The 22,561-nt window shown below is 43.8% G+C and overlaps 2 protein-coding genes across 3 annotated transcripts in view; one reads left to right on the top strand and one right to left on the bottom strand.

The window, feature by feature from the left end:
- The window catches only part of mRpL23 (mitochondrial ribosomal protein L23), a 112,503-nt gene extending 100,174 nt beyond the window's left edge, over positions 1-12,329 (bottom strand). The window contains exon 1 of the mRNA XM_080286014.1: positions 12,227-12,329. Within this exon, the coding sequence (XP_080142140.1) occupies positions 12,227-12,240 (14 nt within the window). The 5' untranslated portion in view covers positions 12,241-12,329. The remainder of the gene's footprint in view (positions 1-12,226) is intronic.
- A 1,179-nt stretch (positions 12,330-13,508) lies between these two features.
- Smu1 (Smu1 spliceosomal factor) overlaps positions 13,509-22,561 on the top strand; it is an 83,969-nt gene continuing 74,916 nt past the window's right edge. The window contains exons 1-2 of one of the 2 annotated variants that reach the window (XM_080286008.1): positions 13,509-13,642; positions 22,331-22,541. In XM_080286008.1, coding sequence (XP_080142134.1) covers positions 13,617-13,642; positions 22,331-22,541 — 237 coding nt within the window. In that variant the 5' untranslated portion in view covers positions 13,509-13,616. Of the gene's footprint in view, positions 13,643-13,837; positions 13,959-22,330; positions 22,542-22,561 lie in introns of those variants that run through there. The other variant, XM_080286009.1, reaches the window with a different exon arrangement.

Genomic DNA, 22,561 nt, shown 5'->3' with positions numbered 1-22,561 from the left:
GATGAGGGTGGGGAAGGCAGCAGGTGTGTCTGGGTTGACTGACGAAATGTTGAAGGCCTCAGGCGATATAGGGGTGAGTTTAGTCACTGACCTGATAAATAGGATTATTTATGAGTGTGTTGTCCCAGATGATTGGCTGAAGAGTGTAATTGTAAATGTATATAAAGGGAAGGGTGATGCCCTGGAAAGAGGAAATTATAGAGGTATAAAGCTTTTAGATCAGATAATGAAGGTAATGGAGAGAGTTTTAGAAGGTATGATTAGAGAAAGAGTGAATATTGATGAGATGCAGTTTGGGTTTATGCCAGGTAGGGGGACCACTGATGCCATATTCATTGTTCGACAGCTTCAGGAAAAATATATTGGTAGGAGAAGGGATCTTTATTTTGTTTTTGTTGATTTCGAAAAGGCTTTTGACAGAGTCCCTCGAGAGGTGGTGAAGTGGGCAATGAGAACACTTGGCTTGGAGGACTGGCTGGTTAGGGTGGTTATGGCCATGTATGTGGGTGCTCACATCCAGGTGAGAGTGAATGGAGATTTGATTGATGAGTTTTCCATGAATGTTGGTGTGCATCAGGGGTCAGTCTTGAGTCCCATGTTGTTTATCAAGGTACTTGCAGCCCTTTCACGTGACTTTAGAAACGGACTCCCGTGGGAGTTGTTGTATGCTGATGATTTGGTGTTGATTGCAGAGAATGAAAGGGAGGCAGAGGAAAGGTTTAGGAAGTGGAGAGATGGTATGGGGCAAAAGGGTTTAAGGGTAAATGCAGATAAAAACAAAAGTGATGATATCTAGGGTTGGTGGCGGTACTGTCAAAGACGAGGAAGAGTGGCCATGTGCAGTTTGCCACAAGCGCGTGGGAAGTAATTCCATCTTGTGCGGTGTGTGTGATAAATGGGTGCATAAGAGATGTAGTGGTATCAGAGGTAGACTGCGAGATAATGCTGATTTTATGTGTACAGCGTGCCGGGGTGAGCAGGTGGAGATCGTCAGACGTGAAAGGATTGAACTTGCTGGTGAATCTCTTGAGTGTGTGGAAGAGTTTTGTTATTTGGGAGACATGTTGTGTGCTGGAGGTGGGGCTGGAGCTAGCTCTGTGGCTAGGATGAGAAGTGGTTGGAAGAAGTTCAGGGAGCTCTTGCCTCTCCTGACATTGAGAGGGCTCTCCCTACGTGCTAAGGGGTCTTTGTATGCAGCATGTGTTAGGAGTGTAATGCTGTATGGCAGTGAGACCTGGGCAGTGAAGGAGGAAGACATTCGCCGGCCCAGACGTACAGAAATGACAATGATGAGGTGGATGTGCAGTGCGTCCCTGCGTCCAAGGCCTGGAGGGGCTGGGTTTACAATGGAAGAATTGAGAGGTAGGATGGGACTGGAGTGTATTGGTGTTGTGATGAGGAGAGGTAGATTGAGGTGGTTTGGACATGTGGAGAGGATGGGGGATGATAATTGGGTGAGGAAGGTGAGAAGTGTTAATATTGGGGGTGGGGTTATGAGGGATAGACCGAGAAAGACATGGGACGAGGTCATTAAGTGTGACCTTAGGGTAAAGGGACTGAACAGGGAGGCTGCAATGGATCGTGCAGCGTGGAGAGCCGCCATTAGGTGACCAAGGCCGACACATGCAAGCATGTTGGAGCCTTTAAAAACGAAACGAAACGATATTTCGCCATCAAGTCAATTCACCATCACAACAATAACAAGACAATTCGCCATCGGGACTTTTCGTCATCAGGATGATTCCCCGTTGTTTATTTTCATATCAGTTTATTTAGGAAGTACACTAGTTTTTTAGTACTGTACTTGTACCTCTTCAAAGTTGTTTTAAAATATACCCAGGATGTTGTGGTACCAATGGAAATTAATGAAAACAGCTGTAGGTGATGCTAGAACATAATTCAAAGTCAACTACAGCAAGGTAGAAACAAGTTAAATATTGTCTAAAAGTGCAACTTACAAATGATATCCAAAGCCAGTGCTATTGAATGAAAATAGACTTTGATAGATCCCCCTGAGAATTAGTTATTAAAGTATCAGTTAATCAGTAATAAGTATGTTTATAGAATGATGGGGAATCGTCCTGACGGGGAACGTCCATATTATGACGACGAATTGTCGACTTCATGGCGAATTGTCAAGGAACCACATAAACAACCGTTGCTTGCTTCAGTAAAGGTAAGATCTACTGTATACTGTAGTTTTCATGCTTTTTTCTCTTTATTCACTATTAATATGTTACTTTAAATGTTTAAACATAAGGATATTTCATGTATGTGAGAGTTTAGGCACGTCTGGGAACGTATCCCCATTGACTCCATGTTATAATGGGATTGCTATACGATGGATTGCTTTACGATGGGGTTTTCAGGAACGGAACCCCATCGTATAATGAGGGTTTACTGTACTATGATCTTCGAAAAAAATGGGCAGCTTCCTGTGCCTGTGTAATGTCTATCATTTTCGCATTGTGACTATATTTGGACATTATATTTTGCCTCCCGTGTTACGCGAGTTTCACACAATAAGACTGTGTGTTATGTGAGCACTCGCTGTACTAGGGGACCTATGTTGCTGATGTAAGACATAAGTGACAAGGACTTAAAATATAAGGTTATAAATGGAGATTTCAATCTTCCCAAAATTAACTGGACAAACTAACTCTAACGCATATGCAGGATTAAATGATTTACAAGTGTTCATTGAAAAGGTGAAGGATGGATTCCTTACACATTACTGACAGTACGGTACACGATTCAAAGGAACCGGCGCTGGCAATACCCTTGATTTGGTGTTTAGTAATGATAACACACTTATTGAAAAATATTGGCTAGAACCACCATTGAGAAAGAGCAACCATTCATATACTGTATATACTGTACTTTCAATGTGACTTTGAGGTGCATGAAGAAAAAGGAAAGAAACATATACATATATGATATGGCTGACTACAGTACATTCAAATGAGGAAGGATCTGAACACTGACTGGACTGAAATGCTGTCACAAGGTATGGAAACCAAGTGGAATGCATTTCAAGACTGGGTGCAGACAGCAGTAGATAAATCGGTACAAAAGAAGGCCTTTTGTGAAAGAAAAGAAAAGAAAAGGGGGAGGGGGGGCAAATAATGCCCTGTGAATGAATAAAAGACTCTGGACAAAGATCAAGAAGAAGCAAAGACTATCTGTTAAACTTAAGAACATGAACACAAAATGAGGAGAACTAACTGGCAGAAATTTGTTGGAAGTGGAAAATGAGTACAGAAGAGTGAACAATCGAGTCAGAAGACAAACAAGAAAAGCGATAATAATGAATGAATAATTCATTGCTGAAAATGTAAATTCAAACCCTAAACTGGTTTGGAAATATGTTCAATTTAGAACATGCATAAAGTCAAGATTCCCAGAACTGTACAAAGACAAGGAGAAGATAACTAAAACAGCAAGTGATACTGAGATGGCAGAAGTTTTAGGCAATCAGTTCTCTGAGGTTTTTATTAGAGAACCTGATGGCGCAGTACCATAAAGCACTAAAAAGAATGTGCCAGGTGTGATATCCCCAAAGTTAACTAAAGACAAAATAAAGAAAAAAAAAATGCAAATCACCTGAACCAGATGAGATACACCCATGGATAACAGAAGAGACTACGATATATATACTCAATTAACTGTAAATACTGTACTGTTTGAATATTCATTTGAATGTTGGACTGAAACAGGGATCTGCCATGTCCCCATGGCTATTCAATCTGTATACTTGTAGGGTTACAAAAGAGGCAGCTACAGGGTAGGGCAGTGGATGTTGGAGTGACTCTAATGAGAGAAGGCAGTGTTTGAAAACTCCCTGTACTGTTGTTTGTAGTTGGTACTGTATTGTTAAGTGAAGATGATGGAAACTGCAAGGCTTGGTGAATGAGTTTGGGAGAGTGTGTATGAGACGGAATCAAAAGGTGAATGTTGGGAAGAGTAAAGTTATGATCTTTGAGAAATGAAGTCACTGAATGTACAGTGAGGCTGGATGAGGAGGAAATGAAAAATGTGAGTGCATTTAAGTACCGTACTTTGGTAGTGTGATGAGTAAGGATGGAAGTTTAGAGGGTGAGGCACTTGAAAGGGTACAATGGGGAAGAAAGGCTGCGGGTTCTCTGAAAGCAGTGGTAAGGAACAGGGAAATGGGCATGGAAGTAAGAAAAAGTCACTGCATACATAACAGTCTTGTGATACCAACCCTAACATTTGGAAGTGAAGCTTGGACCTTGTTGGAAGGACACAACTTTGGACCTTGTTGGAAGGACGCAAGTCAAGCATGAGAGCAGTGGAAATGAGTTATCTGACAGAAGCATATGGAGTTACGTGAACAGATAGGCTGACAATTGAGGAAGTGAAGGAATGTTGTGGTGTGGATGTTATAGAAAGCATTAGGAGAAATATACTGAGGTGGTTTGGCCATGTGGAGAGGATGGAGAGTGAGAGACTAACAAGGAGAGTGTGCGAGTGAGGAGGAGGGAGAGGCCATGGATGAGATGGAGGGATGGAGTGGAAAGGTATGGTATATGAGAGAGGTGGGTGTGAGCTGGAAGCAGGGCAGTGGTATGGCATTGGAAAGGGTGACGTGAAGGTGATTTGCCTGTGTGTCACCTCTTATGGGATTGATGAGTCTGGCAATAGATATTCATTTGAGAGTCAAAAACTACCATCAGATTGGATGGTTGCCAATATTATGGCTATATACAAAAAGGAAGATGAAAGTGACCTGGGGAATTATAGGCATGTCATCTTGAGAAGTCTATCTATCTATCTATTGCCAGACGCCTTAATCCCGTTTTGGGTGGCCACAAACAAATCGCCTCCATGTCGCCCTGTCCCCCGCCATTTCACTGCCCTGCTCCCAACTCACACCCCCCTCTCTCATATACCTCTCCACCCCATCCCTCCATCTCATTCTCGGCCTCCCCCTCCCTCTCCCCCCCTCCACCTCACTCACATACACTCTCTTCGTCAGTCATTCACCCTCCATCCTCTCCACATGGCCAAACCACCTCAGTATATTCCTCCTAACTCTTCCTATCACATCCACAGCCACACCACAACATTCCTTTATATCCTCATTTGTCAGCCTGTCTCTCCATGTGACTCCACAGGCTCCTCTTAAATAACTCATTTCCACTGCCCTCACTCTTGACTTGTGCCCTTCCAACAACGTCCAAGCTTCACTTCCATACGTTAGAGTTGGTATCACAATACTGTCGTAGTAACTTTTTCACTTCCATGCTCACTTCCCTGTTTCTTATCACTGCTTTCAAGGAACTAGCAACCTTTCTTCACTGCCGTACCCTTTCAAGCACTTCACCCTCCAATCTTGAGAAGCGTTGTCTGTAAAATTATAGAGGCAATTTTGTGGGAAGAAACTGTATCTTATATGAAGAAATACAGTCTCTTCAGTAAAAATCAATCTGGATTCATCACAGGAAGACCTATGGTCTTACAGTTGATTAACGTTACAGATGCCTGAACAGCAACAATAGATGAAAAGTATGGTATAAATGTAATCTGCTTGGATTGTGTGAAGGCTTTGACAGAGTGCACCATAAGAGACTCCTAAAGAGGACTGCCAGTTACTCAACTGACAGGAAATGCTATAAATGGATTAAGGAGTTCCTAACAAACAGGAAGCAAAGCGTGATGGTTAATGGGGAAGCGTCAGATTGGAAGGAAGTGATCAATGAAGTTCCCCAGGGTTCAGTCCTTGGTTACCTTCTGTTTGTATTACAAGTATTTATAAATGATCTCCCACACTACATCCATCATGACAGTGAAATGTATCTGTATACTGATGATTTAAAGATATACAGGAAAATTAAATTGAGGAAGACTGCCAAAAGTTACAGGAAGTTCTAAATGATAGGTATGAATGGACAGAAAAATGCCTACTAAATTTCCATCCACAGAAGTGCAAATCCATGAGAACTGGAAGGAGCAGTATCGAGGAACACACCTACAAAATGACTACGTACCTGGATAAATATTCTTCAGAAATGGACTTAGTTGTTACAAGTGCTCGTGGGTCCTTCAGGCCCCTCACACTTGCTCCTCTGGAGGGCTCCCGCGTTTATGTGCTGTTTTAGTGTAACGTTGTCACTTGGATTTTTTGCAGCTAACAAACTGATCGTGTTATTTGCAGCTTCGGGAATGGAACCCAGGTTGTCCGAACGCAAGTCTGAAATACTTTAGTTGTACCTATGGGCAAAAAATTCTGCGGAGATCCTATGCCGGCCGCCAGGAACGGCATTTTTTTGGTCAAAATGTGATCGCTCATTAAATGTAGTAAAAGTTTTTCAATCGTGATGGGACCAAGTTTTCTCACATCAGTGAATTCTTTGCGATTTCTGTGCCAATTTTGGTGTGATTTGAATGTGTAGTTTCGGCTACCCAAAATATAGTACAGTAATCTCTCGACTATCCGATGTAATAGAGCCAAAGGCATGTCCGGAAAGTGGGCCCCTGGCTCCTGGACTAGTACTTAAGGACCCTAACTCCAGCCTAACTTTGAAAGCCATCTAAATAACTCCCTACTGGACATGCATAGCACCTATTTAAACCTATTTAAGATTCTATTCACACCAATAATGGACATCTATCTATCTATCTATCTATTGCCAGACGCCTCAATCCCGTTCGGGGTGGCCACAAACAAATCGCCTCCACGTCGCCCTGTCCCCCGCCATTTCACTGCTCCGCTCCAAACTCACACCCTTCTCTCTCATTTACCTCTCCACCCCATCCCTCCATCTCATCCTCGGCCTCCCCCTCCCTCTTCCCCCCCTCCACCTCATTCACATACACTCTCTTCGTCAGTCTTTCACCCTCCATCCTCTCCATATGGCCAAACCACCTCAGTGTATTCCTCCTAATGCTTCCTATCACATCCACATCCACACCACAACGCTCCTTTATATCCTCATTTGTCAGCCTGTCTCTCCATGTGACTCCACAGGACATAAAGCATGAAATAAATAAAAAGGAACCAAAGAATGAGGAATTAGAAGTGACTGTACCTCAGCCAGGGTACTTACAACACATTTGTGGCTGCCTTTTCTAAGGTTTTGGCAGTGGTGAAAATGCTCTTGAAGCACATACAGTAATCCAGTGTTGTCTATCTATCTATATATTGCCAGACGCCTCAATCCCATTCGGGGTGGCCACAAACAAATCGCCTCCACGTCGCCCTGTCCCCCGCCATTTCACTGCCCTGCTCCCAACTCTCACCCCCCTCTCTCATATACCTCTCCACCCCATCCCTCCATTTCATCCTCGGCCTCCCCCTCCCTCTTCCCCCCTCCACCTCACTCACATACACTCCCTTTCGTCAGTCTTTCACCCTCCATCCTCTCCACATGGCCAAACCACCTCAGCGTATTCCTCCTAACGCTTCCTATCACATCCACATCCACACCACAACACTCCTTTATATTCTCATTTGTCAGCCTGTCTCTCCATGTGACTCCACAGGCTCCTCTTAAATAACTCATTCCCACTGCTCTCGCTCTTGACTTGTCCTTCCAGCAACGTCCAAGCTTCACTTCCATACGTTAGAGTTGGTATCACAATACTGTCATGTAGTAACTTTTTCACTTCCCTGCTTCTTATCACTGCTTTCAAGGAACCAGCAACCTTTCTTCCCTGCTGTACCCTTTCAAGCACGTCACCCTCCAAACCTCCATCCTCACTTATCACTCTACCCAAGTACTTAAACATACTCACATTTTCCAACTCCTCACCATTCAACCTCGCTGTACATTCACTGACTTCACCTCTCTCAAAGACCATCACTTTACTCTTCCCTACATTCACCTTTAGATTCCGCTTCTTACACACTCTCCCAAACTCATCCACCAAGCCTTGCAGCTCTCCTTCGTCTTCACTCAACAACACAGTATCATCTGCAAACAACAGTACAGGGAGTTTCCAAACACTACCCTCTCTCACCAGGGCCACTCCACCATCCACTACCCTACCTTGTACCTCTTTTATTACCCCATCCATGTACAGATTGAACAACCATGGAGACATGACACATCCCTGTTACAACCCAACCTTCAAAGAGAAAAATTCACTCAGTTCACCATCCACGCACACTGCAGCCTTAGCACCGTCATACATACTCTTCACAGCATTCAACAACTTCCCATCTACTCCATATATTTTTAATACTTTCCACAATCCTTGTCTATCCACCCTGTCATACCATATATTTTTAATACTTTCCACAATCCTTGTCTATCCACCCTGTCATATGCTTTCTCCAAATCCATGAAAGCCGCATACAACTTCTTTCCCTTCTCTAGAAACTTTTCCACTAAAGATCTAAGAATGAATATCTGATCTACACAACCTCTTCCCTTCCTAAAGCCTCCCTGTTCTTCTCCAACTAATTCCTCTGTTCTTTCTCTAACTCTGTCAATAAGTATCCTACTGTACACTTTTCCTATTATACTAAGAAGACAGATGCCCCTATGATTACCACACTTCTTTTTCCCTTTTTCCTTTGTACAAGGGAATAATTATACCTGACTTCCAATCCTCCAGGACTCTACCTTCCTCCCAGGCCAATCTACACATTTTCCACATCCATTCTACTACTATCTCTCCCCCATACTTCAGCATTTCACCACACACTCCATCAATTCCTGGGGCTTTTCCCAATTTAACTTTCTTCATTGTTTCCACAACTTCTATCCTACTGATTTCTTCCTGTCTTCTCACCTCCCTCCTCCTCCCACCCATTCTCCAGCCACTTATACTCACTTTACTTCCATCCTCTATGTTCAACAATTCCTTAAAGTGTTCTGTCCATCTGCTCACTTTTTCTTCCTTCTCCACTAGTAATCTACCATTTTTATCTTTCACTCCCCTGCTAACTTCACTTCCACCCGGTCTTACTCTTTTCACCTCTTTCCAGAACATTTTTCCCCTGCTAACTTCACTTCCACCCAGTCTTACTCTTTTCACCTCTTTCCAGAACATTTTCTTACAGTCCCTCCACTTTACACTCAAGTTCCTTCCAAATTTCTAATCCCCTCTCTTCTTACTAATCTTTTCACCTCTCTCTTTCTTTGTACATATCTCTCTCTCTTCCGCCTCTCAACTTCTTCCACGCCCCTATTCCTCATCAATTCATTGTATGCTTTCTTCTTTTGTGCCACAGCCTGTCTCACCTCTTCAGTCCACCACGCTGTTCCTTGCACACCCCTCCGTCTTCTCTTCGTCCCACACACCACATCACATGCTGCACATATTTCTTCTGTAAATATCCTGCACACACCTTCCACGTCCCCCAACTGCTCCAATTCATATTTGCCCAATCGTTCCTCCACTTCTCTCTTATACTCTGCCTTTTTCTCATCCTCTTGTAACCTTTCCACTCTCCTTACAAATACTCCTTCTTCCCGTCCTTCCCTTCTTCTATTTCTCCATCCTAGTTGGACCTTGATTCTGGCCACCACCAAGTAGTGGTCAGAAAGTCCACTCCCCCAACCTCTATAAGCTCTTGCATCCATTACACATTTTTGCATCCTTTCATCCATACACACATAATCAATCATTGCCTTCCTTTCATTCAGTTCACCACCCACCCTTCTCATCACTCGCCATGTATACCTGTGGATCATCTTGTGCCTCAAGAGGGTATTGGCTATCACCAACCCCCTCCCAGCACAAATGTCCACTAACGCACTGCCATTCTCATCTATCTCAGCAGGCACACCCCACTCACCAACTTTTCCATCCACCTTCACATTCCCTACTTTACCATTCACATCACCGATCAAAAACACTCTCTCATTCCTTTCAAACTTTTCCATGCACACTCCCACATTTGTCCTGAACTCCTCTGACTCTGCTTGCATGATCTTGCGTTGGCGCATACACACACACAATCGCCCACATTTGTATTCCAACTTTTAATCTTACCCACACAGTCCTTGACCCAACTGATCCATACTCTCTTATGCTTCTCTTCCATCTTTTACTCACAACTATACATACTCCTTCTTTTGCCCTCTCATTCTCACCTACTCCTGCACATATACCCCATCCATACTCCCATTCTCACCTCTCCATTTCGTTTCAGTTATTCTGCAGACGTGAACTTCCGCATCCTCAAGCACCTGGACAATCTCTCTCTCTTTCACCTCATTATTCGCTCCCCTTACATTCCAAGTTCCGATAACCATGTCCTTTATCCGGTCCTGGGTCGTCATCTTTTGGTTAGTCCTTGTCCGAGGCTTATTGTTTGTCTTTTTAGTTAGTTGTTTTCCGGAGAGGGGCACTAACCCTCCGCCAAGTGTTGTGCTGCACTAAATTCTTTGCACTGTGAGTTATAATTGTTTAATACTGCACATTGTTCTTAACTGCACCACATCAGTTTCAAATGCCAATTTGCACTCCACAGTTAATACTTTGCACTCTTAAATTCTAATTTCTTAACACTGCACAACACTGTAATTTCCCGTGTGGTCTAGTGATGAGGTATTACAGTTTATTCACAAAAAAATGAGCACGTGTGGCTTCCATTGCAATAAGCATCTACTCACGATCAAAGGTAGGCAATACCTGTTGGAGTGTTGGTGACGGGGAAACTGAGTTGCCAGATCGCAACAGCCACATTACCAAACTCCTCAATTTTCATTACCAAATTTAACTTTTCATTACCAAATTTGTTAGCTAGCATTTGTTCTTCACTAATTATATATACTGTACCTGTAAAACAATTAACTCTAAGCCCTTGGCCACCCCGCCTGGGATACATGGCGTCTGGCAATGAATGAATGAATGAACAAGTGAAAATACATGTAATCACTCTTCTTATAATTAACAGCATGTTGATTATTTTCACGCTATGTAGGGTAGCAGATTAATCAGAGAGAGCAAACGATCCACCATCTCCATCCTGTGTATCCTCATACATGTGAAAAATCAGTTTGGTAATGCATTATTCTGATTAATTACCAAATGAATTTTTTCATTACCAAATTGGCCCACATTTGGTAATGAAAAATACCAAATGGCAACCCTGACAGGGGAGGAAGGAAGGAAGGGGTGAAGGGTCTGTGGTGTAACAGCTGTTCGGCACTGGGCGGCAATTGCAAATTACAGGTGGGAAAAAACTTCAGATTTTTTTGAGATTTTTTCTTTTTTTTGGCCATTTTTGGGTTCCGAAGGTCCAGGCCCACAATGTCCAGTAAGTGGGGTGTCCGGAAAGTGGGCGTCCGGAAAGTACAGGGATTACTGTACATGCACACACACACAGACACACGGCTACTGCTATAGTTTATTAGACTGATGATAAGCTGATATTCTCTAACCATTTAGCAGAAAAAATTAACCAAATAGGACAGCAGACATAATGAGGAGGACCTTCCTAAGTCTGGATAATGAAATATTCAAATACTGTATGTGTATGCAGCACTGGCGAGAACTCATCTTGAAAACGCTAACCAGATCTGGCATCCACATCTGATGAAAGATATACAGTAGAAGCAGTGGAAAGGCTTCAATGCAGGGCTACCAAACTGTTAGCAGGGAAGAAAGAGATGCTATATGGGGAAAGATTAAGGATACTAAATCTACCACAGTTAACTTACAAATCACGTGGGGATTTAATTGAAACATACAAAATTTTACGTGGAAGATATAATGCAGACTGTTGTAAGGAGGTGTTTCAGCTGCAGGAAGATAACCAAACAAGAGGCCATTCACTGAAAATATATGGGTTAAGACAAGAACACGACAATGTAAGAAGACGCTCATTCCCATGCAGAGCTGTAAACAGGTGGAATGATTTAGGCTATCAGCGAGTGTGGCGATATCAAGAACTGTGGAAGAATTTAAGCAAAGGCTTGATAAATTTTCGGAAAGTCAAGAACAAAAATGTAACTATAAAGTACAAATAACGTTCACCTCACTTACCCACAGCCAAAAAGAATTGCTAGGATATAGAGCTGGAGTCACAGGCTCAATAACGAACCTCTTCCACTAACACGACTATAAATCTGTATGCACAAACTGGGAAAGCAGCAGCACTGTAGCCTATTGTAGTTACAGAAACGAGAAACCGTCCTTACTCTCAAATAATACTGGAACCTGACAAACTGCACAGCGGGTGGAAAGATCTGTAGATAAATATCCCAATCAAGAGTGAAATAATATCTACCATTCGATACTGCCTTACCATCGCGTCGACATGTTTAGAGTACTGCAGCAACGGCTGCAGACGCAGCCACACGGGGCCGAAGGCGAAGATTGTTTTTGAGGCGAATCGTCCTGACGACGAATTGTCCCGGAGGTGCCTATCGTATAAAACCAAAGCTTCGTATATAACACACCAGCCTCTATCACTTTCTTCAAGTGCCGCACCAATACATTGAAATTAAATGACAGAAAAAGGCACTCGCAAGAAGAAACAAAGTGCATAATGTGTGGACACGAGAATGAGGATATAGAACACTTTATATTAGATTGTCAGGAATACAGGGAAGAAAGAGAAAAACTACCACAACTACAACAGCCATACATAGAAAGTAAAGAGGATATTTTAGGACAGCTATTATATGAAGTGGAAGATTTTGAAAGAATATAACAATTCACACACAAGTGCTGGAAAGAGAGAGAGAGAGAGAAATCAAGCTCAGCAACGAATAAATTCGAAAACCAAGAGACACCACAAGAGGGGCCGTTCCAAAGGCTATCCCTCTACCAATCATCGCATCGCATCACATCCCAAGCCTGACTGTATTGTTACGAATATGAATTGAGGCAATATATGTATAAGGTGGTCTGCTGAGTTTTTATACCTCGTTCTTCTTGTAGTGTGTTCTAGTTCCGGTCTCGAATGAGAACCCCGCTCAGTAGCTAATGTTCTCAGGACGAGAAGTCGACCTAAAAACACCTAGCATAACACGTATGTGCACCTGTACTTTTTTGATCGTGTGTACGTGATTACGTCCGTAAATGCCTATGTATGTACGTATTTATGTAGTTACACGTACTTGCTGAGCGATAGGTGGTGGCGACCATCATCCATTCATTAGAACATAAGAAGAGAGGATAACTGCATGCTAGGGAGCCCCTACAAGAGTGACTAAGACTTGAACAGCAAAGAAGGCATTCGTTTGTACTTCCTTCACCTTTATCATTCTCTTCCTGTTTGCCCCTCTCTCTTCCACTTTCTCCCATCTTTTCTGTCACTTTTTTTTACTCTTCTTTCCTTTTCAAGTGGTTTTACACTAACACGCCTAATGGTTTCTTTCAAGCCAGAAAACCATTTCCAAGTTCCAACACAGGGTGGTAACTCTTGACTTTGATATAACCAACCCATACGTGTTGCCTCACGTGACAAAAGTGGGTTTGTGGAGGGTTGGTGCACCTCCCCGTAAAACAACTTACAAACCTTACGGGATTATGGCGTCTGGCTATAGATAGATAGATAAATCTCAGTTATACCAACTTTTAAAATTTTCTATGAAATGAAGTTGTTTCATCCTCCGCGTGGTGGCATTAGTGGAGTACGTTTACTGTAAACAATAGTTGTTCGTTTATGAAATTTGGCTGTCTTCACCATAATGTCGATAGAAATTGAATCCGCCGAGTAAGTATCGAGGATGACCCAGTAAGCATGTTCTGTGGTCATAAAATGAATTAGGCTTCTTTTAAATGCAAAAATAACTGGGTGTAGTAGTAGTACAGTAGCTGTTCCTAATGCAGTGTGACCGGACAGCCTGAATCCCAAAGAAAGGCCACGGCCGAGACTGGGCTTTTCCACAGAGCTCTTAAGTAGTGTATGTTGTATTGGCGCAATGCAGTCTTCCATAATGTGCTTAATAGTATGGGGTGCTGTGATGCATCCTGGATAAGCATCAGCGGGCTGGAGGATGCCCTCATCTCAGCCTGTCCTCACGAGGGAGGTAGGATTCAGAAGGGTGGATATCAGGAAGCTGTGCATGCAGCTGTGTGTTGTCTTTAAGTGACAGAATGGAGCGGCGAGTGATTTGAGCATAAATATACTTCTGGAAGTTGGTATGACGTGGGCGAGGAGGGAGAGATGACAGTATTTGTGTATGATATCGTGTGCTGGGTGTTGGTTTGATGTTCATTGGTGTGTGTGGATGTGCTGCCATGTAGTGTAGTAGATGGTGTGGGTTTATCCTGTGGCAAGAATTTTTGTACCTCTCATGTCTAGATGATCCAAGACTTTAAGGACTGATTTTGTGGTGTAGGTGGTCTGTAGGTGTAGTAGCTGTGCGGTGCAGGGTTGATGAATTTTTTTTATTACAAAATAATTTAAAATTTTTATTTAATTTATTTGTTTTTTTTTATTTTGATTTTTGTGAGGTCGTTTGGCCATGTGGAGAGGATGGAGGGTGAGAGACTGATGAGGAGAGTGTATGTGAGTGAGGTGAAGGGGGGGAGAGGGAGGGGGAGGCCAAAGATGAGATGGAGGGATTGGATGGAGAAGTATATGAGAGAGGGGGGTGTGAGTTGGGAGCAAGGCAGTGAAATGGCAGGGGACAGGGCGATGTGGAGGCGATTTGTTTGTGGCCATCCTGTATGGGATTGAGGCGTCTGGCAATAGTTAGATAGATAGATGGATTTTTCTGTTTATTGTATACTGGAGCTAATATTTCAAAAGCAGTATACTGAATACTGTTAAATCCATGTCCTGTCTATCCACTGATGGTTCAGGCTGAGAGCCACTCCCCAGAGTTCAGATACATACCGGTACCTGTTCAAGTCCTGTCTGTACAGTGTACACTGCTGGTTAAGGCTGAGTTGCCAGTGGTAATCAAGACAGCATATTCCAAAGCTGATTATATTATCACACAGAAAAATCTTAAGCTGATTTATGACATGGCCTTAAGTGACCAAGCATAGCCTACCTAGTCTTATGGCTTTCGTTTTTAATTTACCGCTCATTATTTCAGATGTACAAATAATTTCAATACTTAGCTACCCCCCTGGGGGTAGGGGGGTTTCAAGAATACTCCCCCAGTATCCCTGCTTGTCGTACGAGGCGACTAAAAGGGTTGGTGGTGGGTTAGTGCCCCACCCCGTAAAAAGAACTAACTAAAAAAGCAAATAAAGCGCCTCGGACCCGGACGGACCATACGTTGACGACTAAGGAACGGACAAAGGACATTCTGAGGGTAGGAACGTGGAATGTGAGAGGAGTGAATGATGAAGTGAAAGAGAGAGAGATTGTCCAGGTGCTTGAGGATGCAAAAGTGGATATATGTGGATTGACTGAAACTAAATGGAAAGGTGAAAGGATGAGAGAATGGGAATACGGTGTAGGTATATGTGCGGGAGTCAGTGAGAATGAGAGGGCAAGAGAGGGAGTATGTCTGATGATAAGCAAGAAGTGGAAGGAGAATATAAGAGAGTATGGAACAGTGGGTGCAAGGATTGTATGGGTGAGGATGAAAGTAGGTATACAAGCATGGGCGATTGTATGTGTGTATGCTCCAACAGAGGATCGAGTGGCAAGAGTGAAAGATGAGTTTTGGGTGAGAGTAGAAGCATGTATGGACAAGTTTGAGAGGAGCGAGAGAGTGCTGTTGATTGGAGACATGAATGGCAAAGTTGGGAATGTACGAGTGGATGGAGTGGTTGGTCAGTGGGGTGTGCCAGCTGAAGTAGATGGGAATGGTAGTGCTTTGGTGGACATCTGTGCTGGTAAGGGGTTGGCAATAGCCAACACCTACTTTCGTCATAAGATGATCCACCGATATATATGGAGAGTAATGAGGAGGATGGATGGTGAACTTGTTGAACGAAAGACAAAGATAGACTACGTGTGTCTGGATGAGCGAATGAGAAGACAAGTGTTGGATGCAAGGGTGTGGAGAGGGTGGGGGAATGGAGTCTCGGACCATCACTTAGTGATGGCCAAGGTAGAGCTGCAAAGAAAGTGGTTGAGGAGACGAAGGGGAAGACAGGAGGAAGCAGCTCCTGTGAGAAGAGTGGAGAAATTGCAAGATAGTGAGAAAAGGACAGAGTATAAGAGCATAGTGGAAGAAAGATTGGGAAGGTATGAGCTAGAGCAGATGGAAGGGGTGGAAGACGTATGTAAGATATTCACGGAAGAGATAAGCGCAGCGTGTGAGGCGGTTTGTGGAGTGAGGAGGAGATGCAAGGGTGTGCAAGGGACAGCATGGTGGAATGATGAGGTGAAACGAGCTGTGGAACAAAAGAAGAAGGCATATGGTGAATGGTTGGCGAGTAGAGGTAGGGGAGAAGATGAGAGAGAGAAGAGAGAGGTATATGTGAGCAGGAGAAGGAAGGTTAAGAGACTGGTGAAGGAGAGTAAGAAGAAAGTGGATGAAGAGTTTGGGAGGAATCTGAGTGTGAAATGGAGGGAGAGTAAGAAATTGTTTTGGAAGGAGGTAAAGAAAGTAAGGCAGTGTGAAAAGGGAAATAGTAGGGGAGTGAAAGATAGGAATAATAGATTGTTGGTGGAGAAGAGAGAGAAATTGAGGAGATGGAAGGAGCACTTTGAGGATTTGTTGAATGTAGAGAGTGAGAGCAGTGTGAGTATAAGTGGTTGGGGAATGCCTGGGAGAAGAAGAGATGAGAGGAGGGAGGAAGAGATCAGTAGGTCGGAAGTAGTGGAAGCGATGAAGAAGATTAAGCTGGGAAAGGCCCCAGGAATTGATGGAGTGTGTGGTGAAATGCTTAGGTATGGGGGTGAGATTGTTGTGGAGTGGATATGGAAGTTGTGTAGATTGGCTTGGGAAGAGGAAAGGGTTCCAGAGGACTGGAAATCAGGTATAATTGTTCCTCTGTACAAAGGAAAAGGGGAGAGAGAAGTATGTAGTAACCATAGGGATATTTGCCTTCTTAGTGTGACTGGTAAAATATATGGTAGAATACTCATAGATAGGGTTAGGCATATGACAGAGGAGCTAGTTGGAGAAGAACAAGGGGGATTTAGGAAGGGAAAAGGGTGTGTAGATCAGATATTTGTTCTAAGATGTTTAGTGGAGAAGTATCTAGAGAAGGGAAGGAAAGTGTATACTGCCTTCATGGACTTGGAGAAAGCTTATGACAGAATAGATAGGCAAGGTATGTGGAAGGTATTAAGAATATATGGGGTGGAGGGGAAATTGTTGAGTGCTGTGAAGAGTATGTACGAGGGAGCTAGGGTTACGGTGTGAGTGGATGGTGAGCTGAGTGAGTTCTTTGATCTCAATGTGGGACTGAAACAGGGGTGTGTGATGTCTCCATGGCTGTTTAATATATATATGGATGGGGTTGTAAAGGAGGTGCAAGGTAGGGCAGTGGATGTGGGGGTGGCCCTAATGAATGAGGGTGAGATTTGGAAGCTTCCGGTGTTGCTGTTTGCTGATGATACAGTATTGTTGAGTGAAGATGAATGGGAGTTGCAAGGTTTGGTGAATGAATTTGGGACAGTGTGTAGGAGGAGGAAGCTGAGAGTTAATGTAAACAAAAGAAAAGTTATGGTGTTTGAGAGGAATGAAGTCACAGAGTGTGCAGTGAGGTTGGATGGTGAGGATATGGAGAATGTGAGTGCATTCAAGTACTTGGGTAGTGTGATGAGTAAGGATGGAACTTTGGGGGATGAAGTACGTGAAAGGGTACAGCAGGGAAGAAAGGTTGTTGGTACACTGAAAGCAGTGATGAGAAATAGGGAGGTGAGTATGGAAGTTAAGAAGGCACTGCATGATGGTATTGTGATCCCTACCCTGACGTATGGAAGTGAGGCGTGGACCTTGCAAGAGGGGAACAAATCAAGAGTGAGAGCAGTGGAAATGAGTTACTTGAGAGGAGCATGTGGAGTGACGTGGAGGGACAGGTTGACGAATGAAGAAGTGAAGGAACGTTGTGGGGTAGATGTGGATGTGGTTGAAAAGATTAGGAGAAATACACTGAGGTGGTTTGGACATGTGGAGAGAATGGAGAATGAAAGACTGACTAAGAGGGTGTATGTAGGTGAGGTGGAGGGAGGGAGAGGGAGGGGTAGACCGAGGATGAGGTGGAGGGATGGAGTTGAGAGGTATATGAGGGAGGGGGGGGTGAGTTGGGGGGAGGGAAGTCAAATGGTGGGTGACAGAGTGACTTGGAGGCGTTTTGTCTGCGGCCACCCTTTGCGGGATTAGGGCGTCGGGCTATAGATAGATCGATAGATAGTTACACAAATGTAAAAATATTTTTTCTGTTTTACAGTGTAGCAATTTCTAATGTCACCATTCTCCAAAGTCTGCTAACTTAATGCGTATCTGAATAAATGAATGCCAACACAAAGTTATCTGGTTTATAAACGTTGTGTACTTTTATAAACCTTCAGATTTTATTTTTAACTTTTAGACAAAAAAAATAACAAAAATCATGATTTTTCTAGCAAAAAATCAATGATTTAATGTATCTATCTATCTTTTGCCAGACGCCTCAATCACGATTAAATTAGTTTGATTTGAAAGGGGAAAGAGAAGTGTGTGGTAATCATCGGGGCATTTGTCTTCTTAGTATAATAGGAAAAGTGTATGTTAGGATACTTATTGACAGGGTTAGAGAAAGAACAGAGGAATTAGGTCTAGTTGGAGAAGAACAGGGAGGCTTTAGGAAGGGAAGAGGTTGTGTAGATCAGATATTCATTCTTAGATCTTTAGTGGAAAAGTTTTTAGAGAAGGGAAAGAAGTTGTATGCGGCTTTCATGGATTAGGAGAAAGCATATGACAGGATGGATAGACAAGGATTGTGGAAAGTATTAAGAATATTGGAGTAGATGGGAAGTTGTTGAATGCTATGAAGAGTATGTATTTGTTTTCGTTTTCATTTTTAAAGGCTCCAAAATGCTTGCATGTGTCGGCTTTGGTCACCTATTGGCGGCTCTCCACGCTGCACGATCCATTGCAGCCTCCCTATTCAGTCCCTTAACCCTGAGGTCACACTTAATGACCTCCTCCCATGTCTTTCTTGGTCTACCCCTCATAACCCCGCCCCCAATATTAACACTTCTCACGTTCCTCACCCAATTATCATCCCCCATCCTCTCCATATGTCCAAACCATCTTAATCTACCTCTCCTTATCACAACACCAATACACTCCAGTCCCATCCTACCTCTCAACTCTTCCATCATAAACCCAGCCCCTCCAGGCCTTGGACGCAGGGACGAACTGCACATCCACCTAATCATTGTCATTTCTGTACGTCTGAGCTGGCGAATATCTTCCTCCTTCACTGCCCAGGTCTCACTACCATACAGCATTACACTCCTAACACATGCTGCATACAAAGACCCCTTAGCACGTAGGGAGAGTCCTCTCAGCGTCAGGAGAGGCAAGAGCTCCCTGAACTTCTTCCAACCACTTCTCATCCTAGCCACTGAGCTAACTGCAGCCCCACCTCCAGCACACATGTCTCCCAAATAACAAAACTCTTCCACACACTCAAGAGATTCACCAGCAAGTTCAATCCTTTCACGTCAGGCAACCTCCATCTGCTCACCCCGACACGCCGTACATGTAAAATCAGCATTATCTCGCAGTCTACCTCTGATACCACTACATCTCTTATGCACCCATTTATCACACACACCGCATTACTTCCCACGGTCTTGTGGCAAACTGCACATGGCCACTCTCCCTCGTCTTTGACAGTACCGCCACCAACCCTAATATCATCACTTTTGTTTTATCTGCATTTACCCTTAAACCTTTGTGCCCCATACCATCTCTCCACTTCCTAAACCTTTCCTCCGCCTCCCTTTCGATCTCTGCAATCAACACCAAATCATCAGCATACAACAACTCCCACGGGAGTCCATTTCTAAAGTCACGTGAAAGGGCTTCAAGTACCATGATAAACAACATGGGACGCAAGACTGACCCCTGATGCACACCAACTTTCATGGAAAACTCATCACTCAAATCTCCATTCACTCTTACCTGAGTGTGAGCACCCACATACATAGCCATAACCACCCTAACCAGCCACTCCTCCAAGCCAAGTTTTCTCATTGCCCACTTCACCACCTCTCTAGGGACTCTGTCAAAAGCCTTTTCCAATCAACAAAAACAAAATAAAGATCCCTTCTTGTACCAATATATTTTTCCTGAAGCTGTCGAACAATGAATATAGCATCAGTGGTCCCCCTACCTGGCATAAACTCAAACTGCATCTCATCAATATTCACTCTTTCTCTAATCATACCCTTTAAAACTCTCTCCATAAATAATCCTGCCTGTGGAGCATATGCCGATATAATCGCAGCTACAGTATCTTTTTACCCAACAGAATTTTCACTACCAATATCCTATCGCTTATTCTCAAAACATTCATAACATATTCCACCCATTTCTCCACAACCATCACACCAACACCTCCATATCCGTCTGTCCCCCCCTGCCAAAACAACTTATAGCAACAGTCCTTCCCAACAATCTTTCTGGCTGATCCACCCCTGTACCGGACTTCCTGCAAACACGCCACATCCACCCACCTCCTACTGAATGCCTCAATGACTTCCCCCGCTCTTCCCCTCAAACTTCCCACATTCCATGAACCCACCCTCATCCCCTTGGGTGATTTACTGTCCTGAGGCTTGCTTTGATACTTATTTTGTTTTGTCATCTTCAGTATTAATAAAGGGGGATAGACATAGCACAGGCCCCACTCACTGCACAGTCCCAGGTCCAGGCAATGAATCTGGGACCCCTAGCCCACCAGCTTACCAGTGGCTGTGGTAGTGGCCTTGGGGCACCCTGCCAGGACAGCTGCAGGGACACCCTCCAAGTGAGCCTTGGCACTGGAACTATCCTGCCATTATACACCCACTGATAGGGCAGCCTCCTGGGGCACAACTCCCAGGTTCGGGCCGCTCTCTATTGGGCGGAAGCGGCAGCCTGGGAACCGCAATGCCCTGTACCCTCTAGCACAGGCCCGAGCCCCATCTCGCCCTGGACCCAAGATCTATGCCGGCAGAACCCCCGTAACGCCTCCCCCCCAGAAGTCCACCACAAGGTAGCAGGGGCACAGTTTTCTGGCCGCATGCCCTTGCTGGCGCCAACCCCTGTAACGTAGTGGGATACGTTGTTTGAAATGTAAAGTGCATGTGGTGTAGTGCATAGATAGTTAGAGGAAATGTTTGGGAGAGTATGTTGGTCTACTCTCCATGTTACTGTCACACTGAAAAGGTCAGCAAAGGGGGATGGTTAGATAGCTAGTGAAACAGGAGCTTCAGCTCTCCTTATCACCAGCATTCCCATTCCCCTTGGGAGTACTACCCTGTTCGGCCCGTGCTACGACAGGGCAGTGAAATGGCGGGGGACAGAGCAACATGGAGGCGATTTGTTTGTTGCCACCCCTTGCAGGATTAAGGCGTCTGGTGATAGATAGATAGATTAAAACCATTGGAAACTGAGGATAGAACCAGAAAATGCCTAGCTTAGGACCAAAGAATACCCAGGTTAGGATCAAAGAGTAGCTAGCTTAAAATTGGAGAAAATCCTGGTTAGGACAGAAAATGACCAGCTTAGGACCAGAGTACTCAGGTTAGGACCAGTGAATGCCTACTGGTAGGTTAAAACTGAAGAATGCCTAGGGTGGGACCAGATCATACTTAGTTTAGGACTAGAGGATGAGGCTTTCTCATACTGGTTAGGTCCAGCTTTGCAAAAATTTGTTTAAATTTTCAGGTTTCAGATCTTTTATATCGCTAAGTGGGCGATTATATTACCATGCAGTGTTTTGACATGACATTTTCCCACTTTTACAGCTTTTCCAACTCCAGAATATTAAGATCATTGATGAAGTAAAGACGTTATGATTGAAATTAGTAATGTGCATTAGAATTGAACTGCAGAATCAGTCTAGTTGCAACAGAATGCTGTGGAAAAGCATTCTATAAAAATGGAAATTATTTTGTCTTTAATAAAATTTTACCACCAAATTTAACGAAACCTAGCATATACCTAGACAGGCATGCTTCCATTAATCATAATCTGGGCATCCTTCACTCCTGACCTGAGCATCACTTGTTCTAATTTGGGTATTCATTGGTCCTAACTTGGCATTCTGGGGTCCTAAACTGAGCATTGGTTAGTCCTAACTTGGACATTTTCGGGGCTTAGCCTGGGGATTCTTTGATCCTATCCTGGACATAATTGTCATAATCTGGGCATAACCTGGACCTACCCTAGGCATAAGTTAAGGACCTAAAATGGTTTCAGTGGTTCATCACTGAGAACTCTGCACAGAATAACCTAAGTGTGGCCAGTTTTGTATAACTCACTATATTCCTTTATTTTGCATGCAGTGTGATTCGTCTGATCCAGCAATACTTGAAGGAAAACAACCTGGGTCGGACACTGCGAGTGCTGCAGGAGGAGACATCCATCACCCTCAACACAGTGGACTCAGTTGAGAGCTTCATGGCTGACATCAATCAGGGTCACTGGGACACTGTGCTTAAGGCCATACAAACTCTCAAGCTCCCAGACAAGAAGCTTATCGATTTGTATGAACAGGTGATTGAGGAGTGTACTAC

This window comes from Coenobita brevimanus, chromosome 110, assembly GCF_032717465.1.
Source record: "Coenobita brevimanus isolate Jiangsu-jjx chromosome 110, ASM3271746v2, whole genome shotgun sequence".
NCBI lineage: Eukaryota > Metazoa > Arthropoda > Malacostraca > Decapoda > Coenobitidae > Coenobita > Coenobita brevimanus.
Note: the sequence above shows the minus strand (reverse complement) of the source record. Positions and strands in the feature narration are given on the sequence as shown.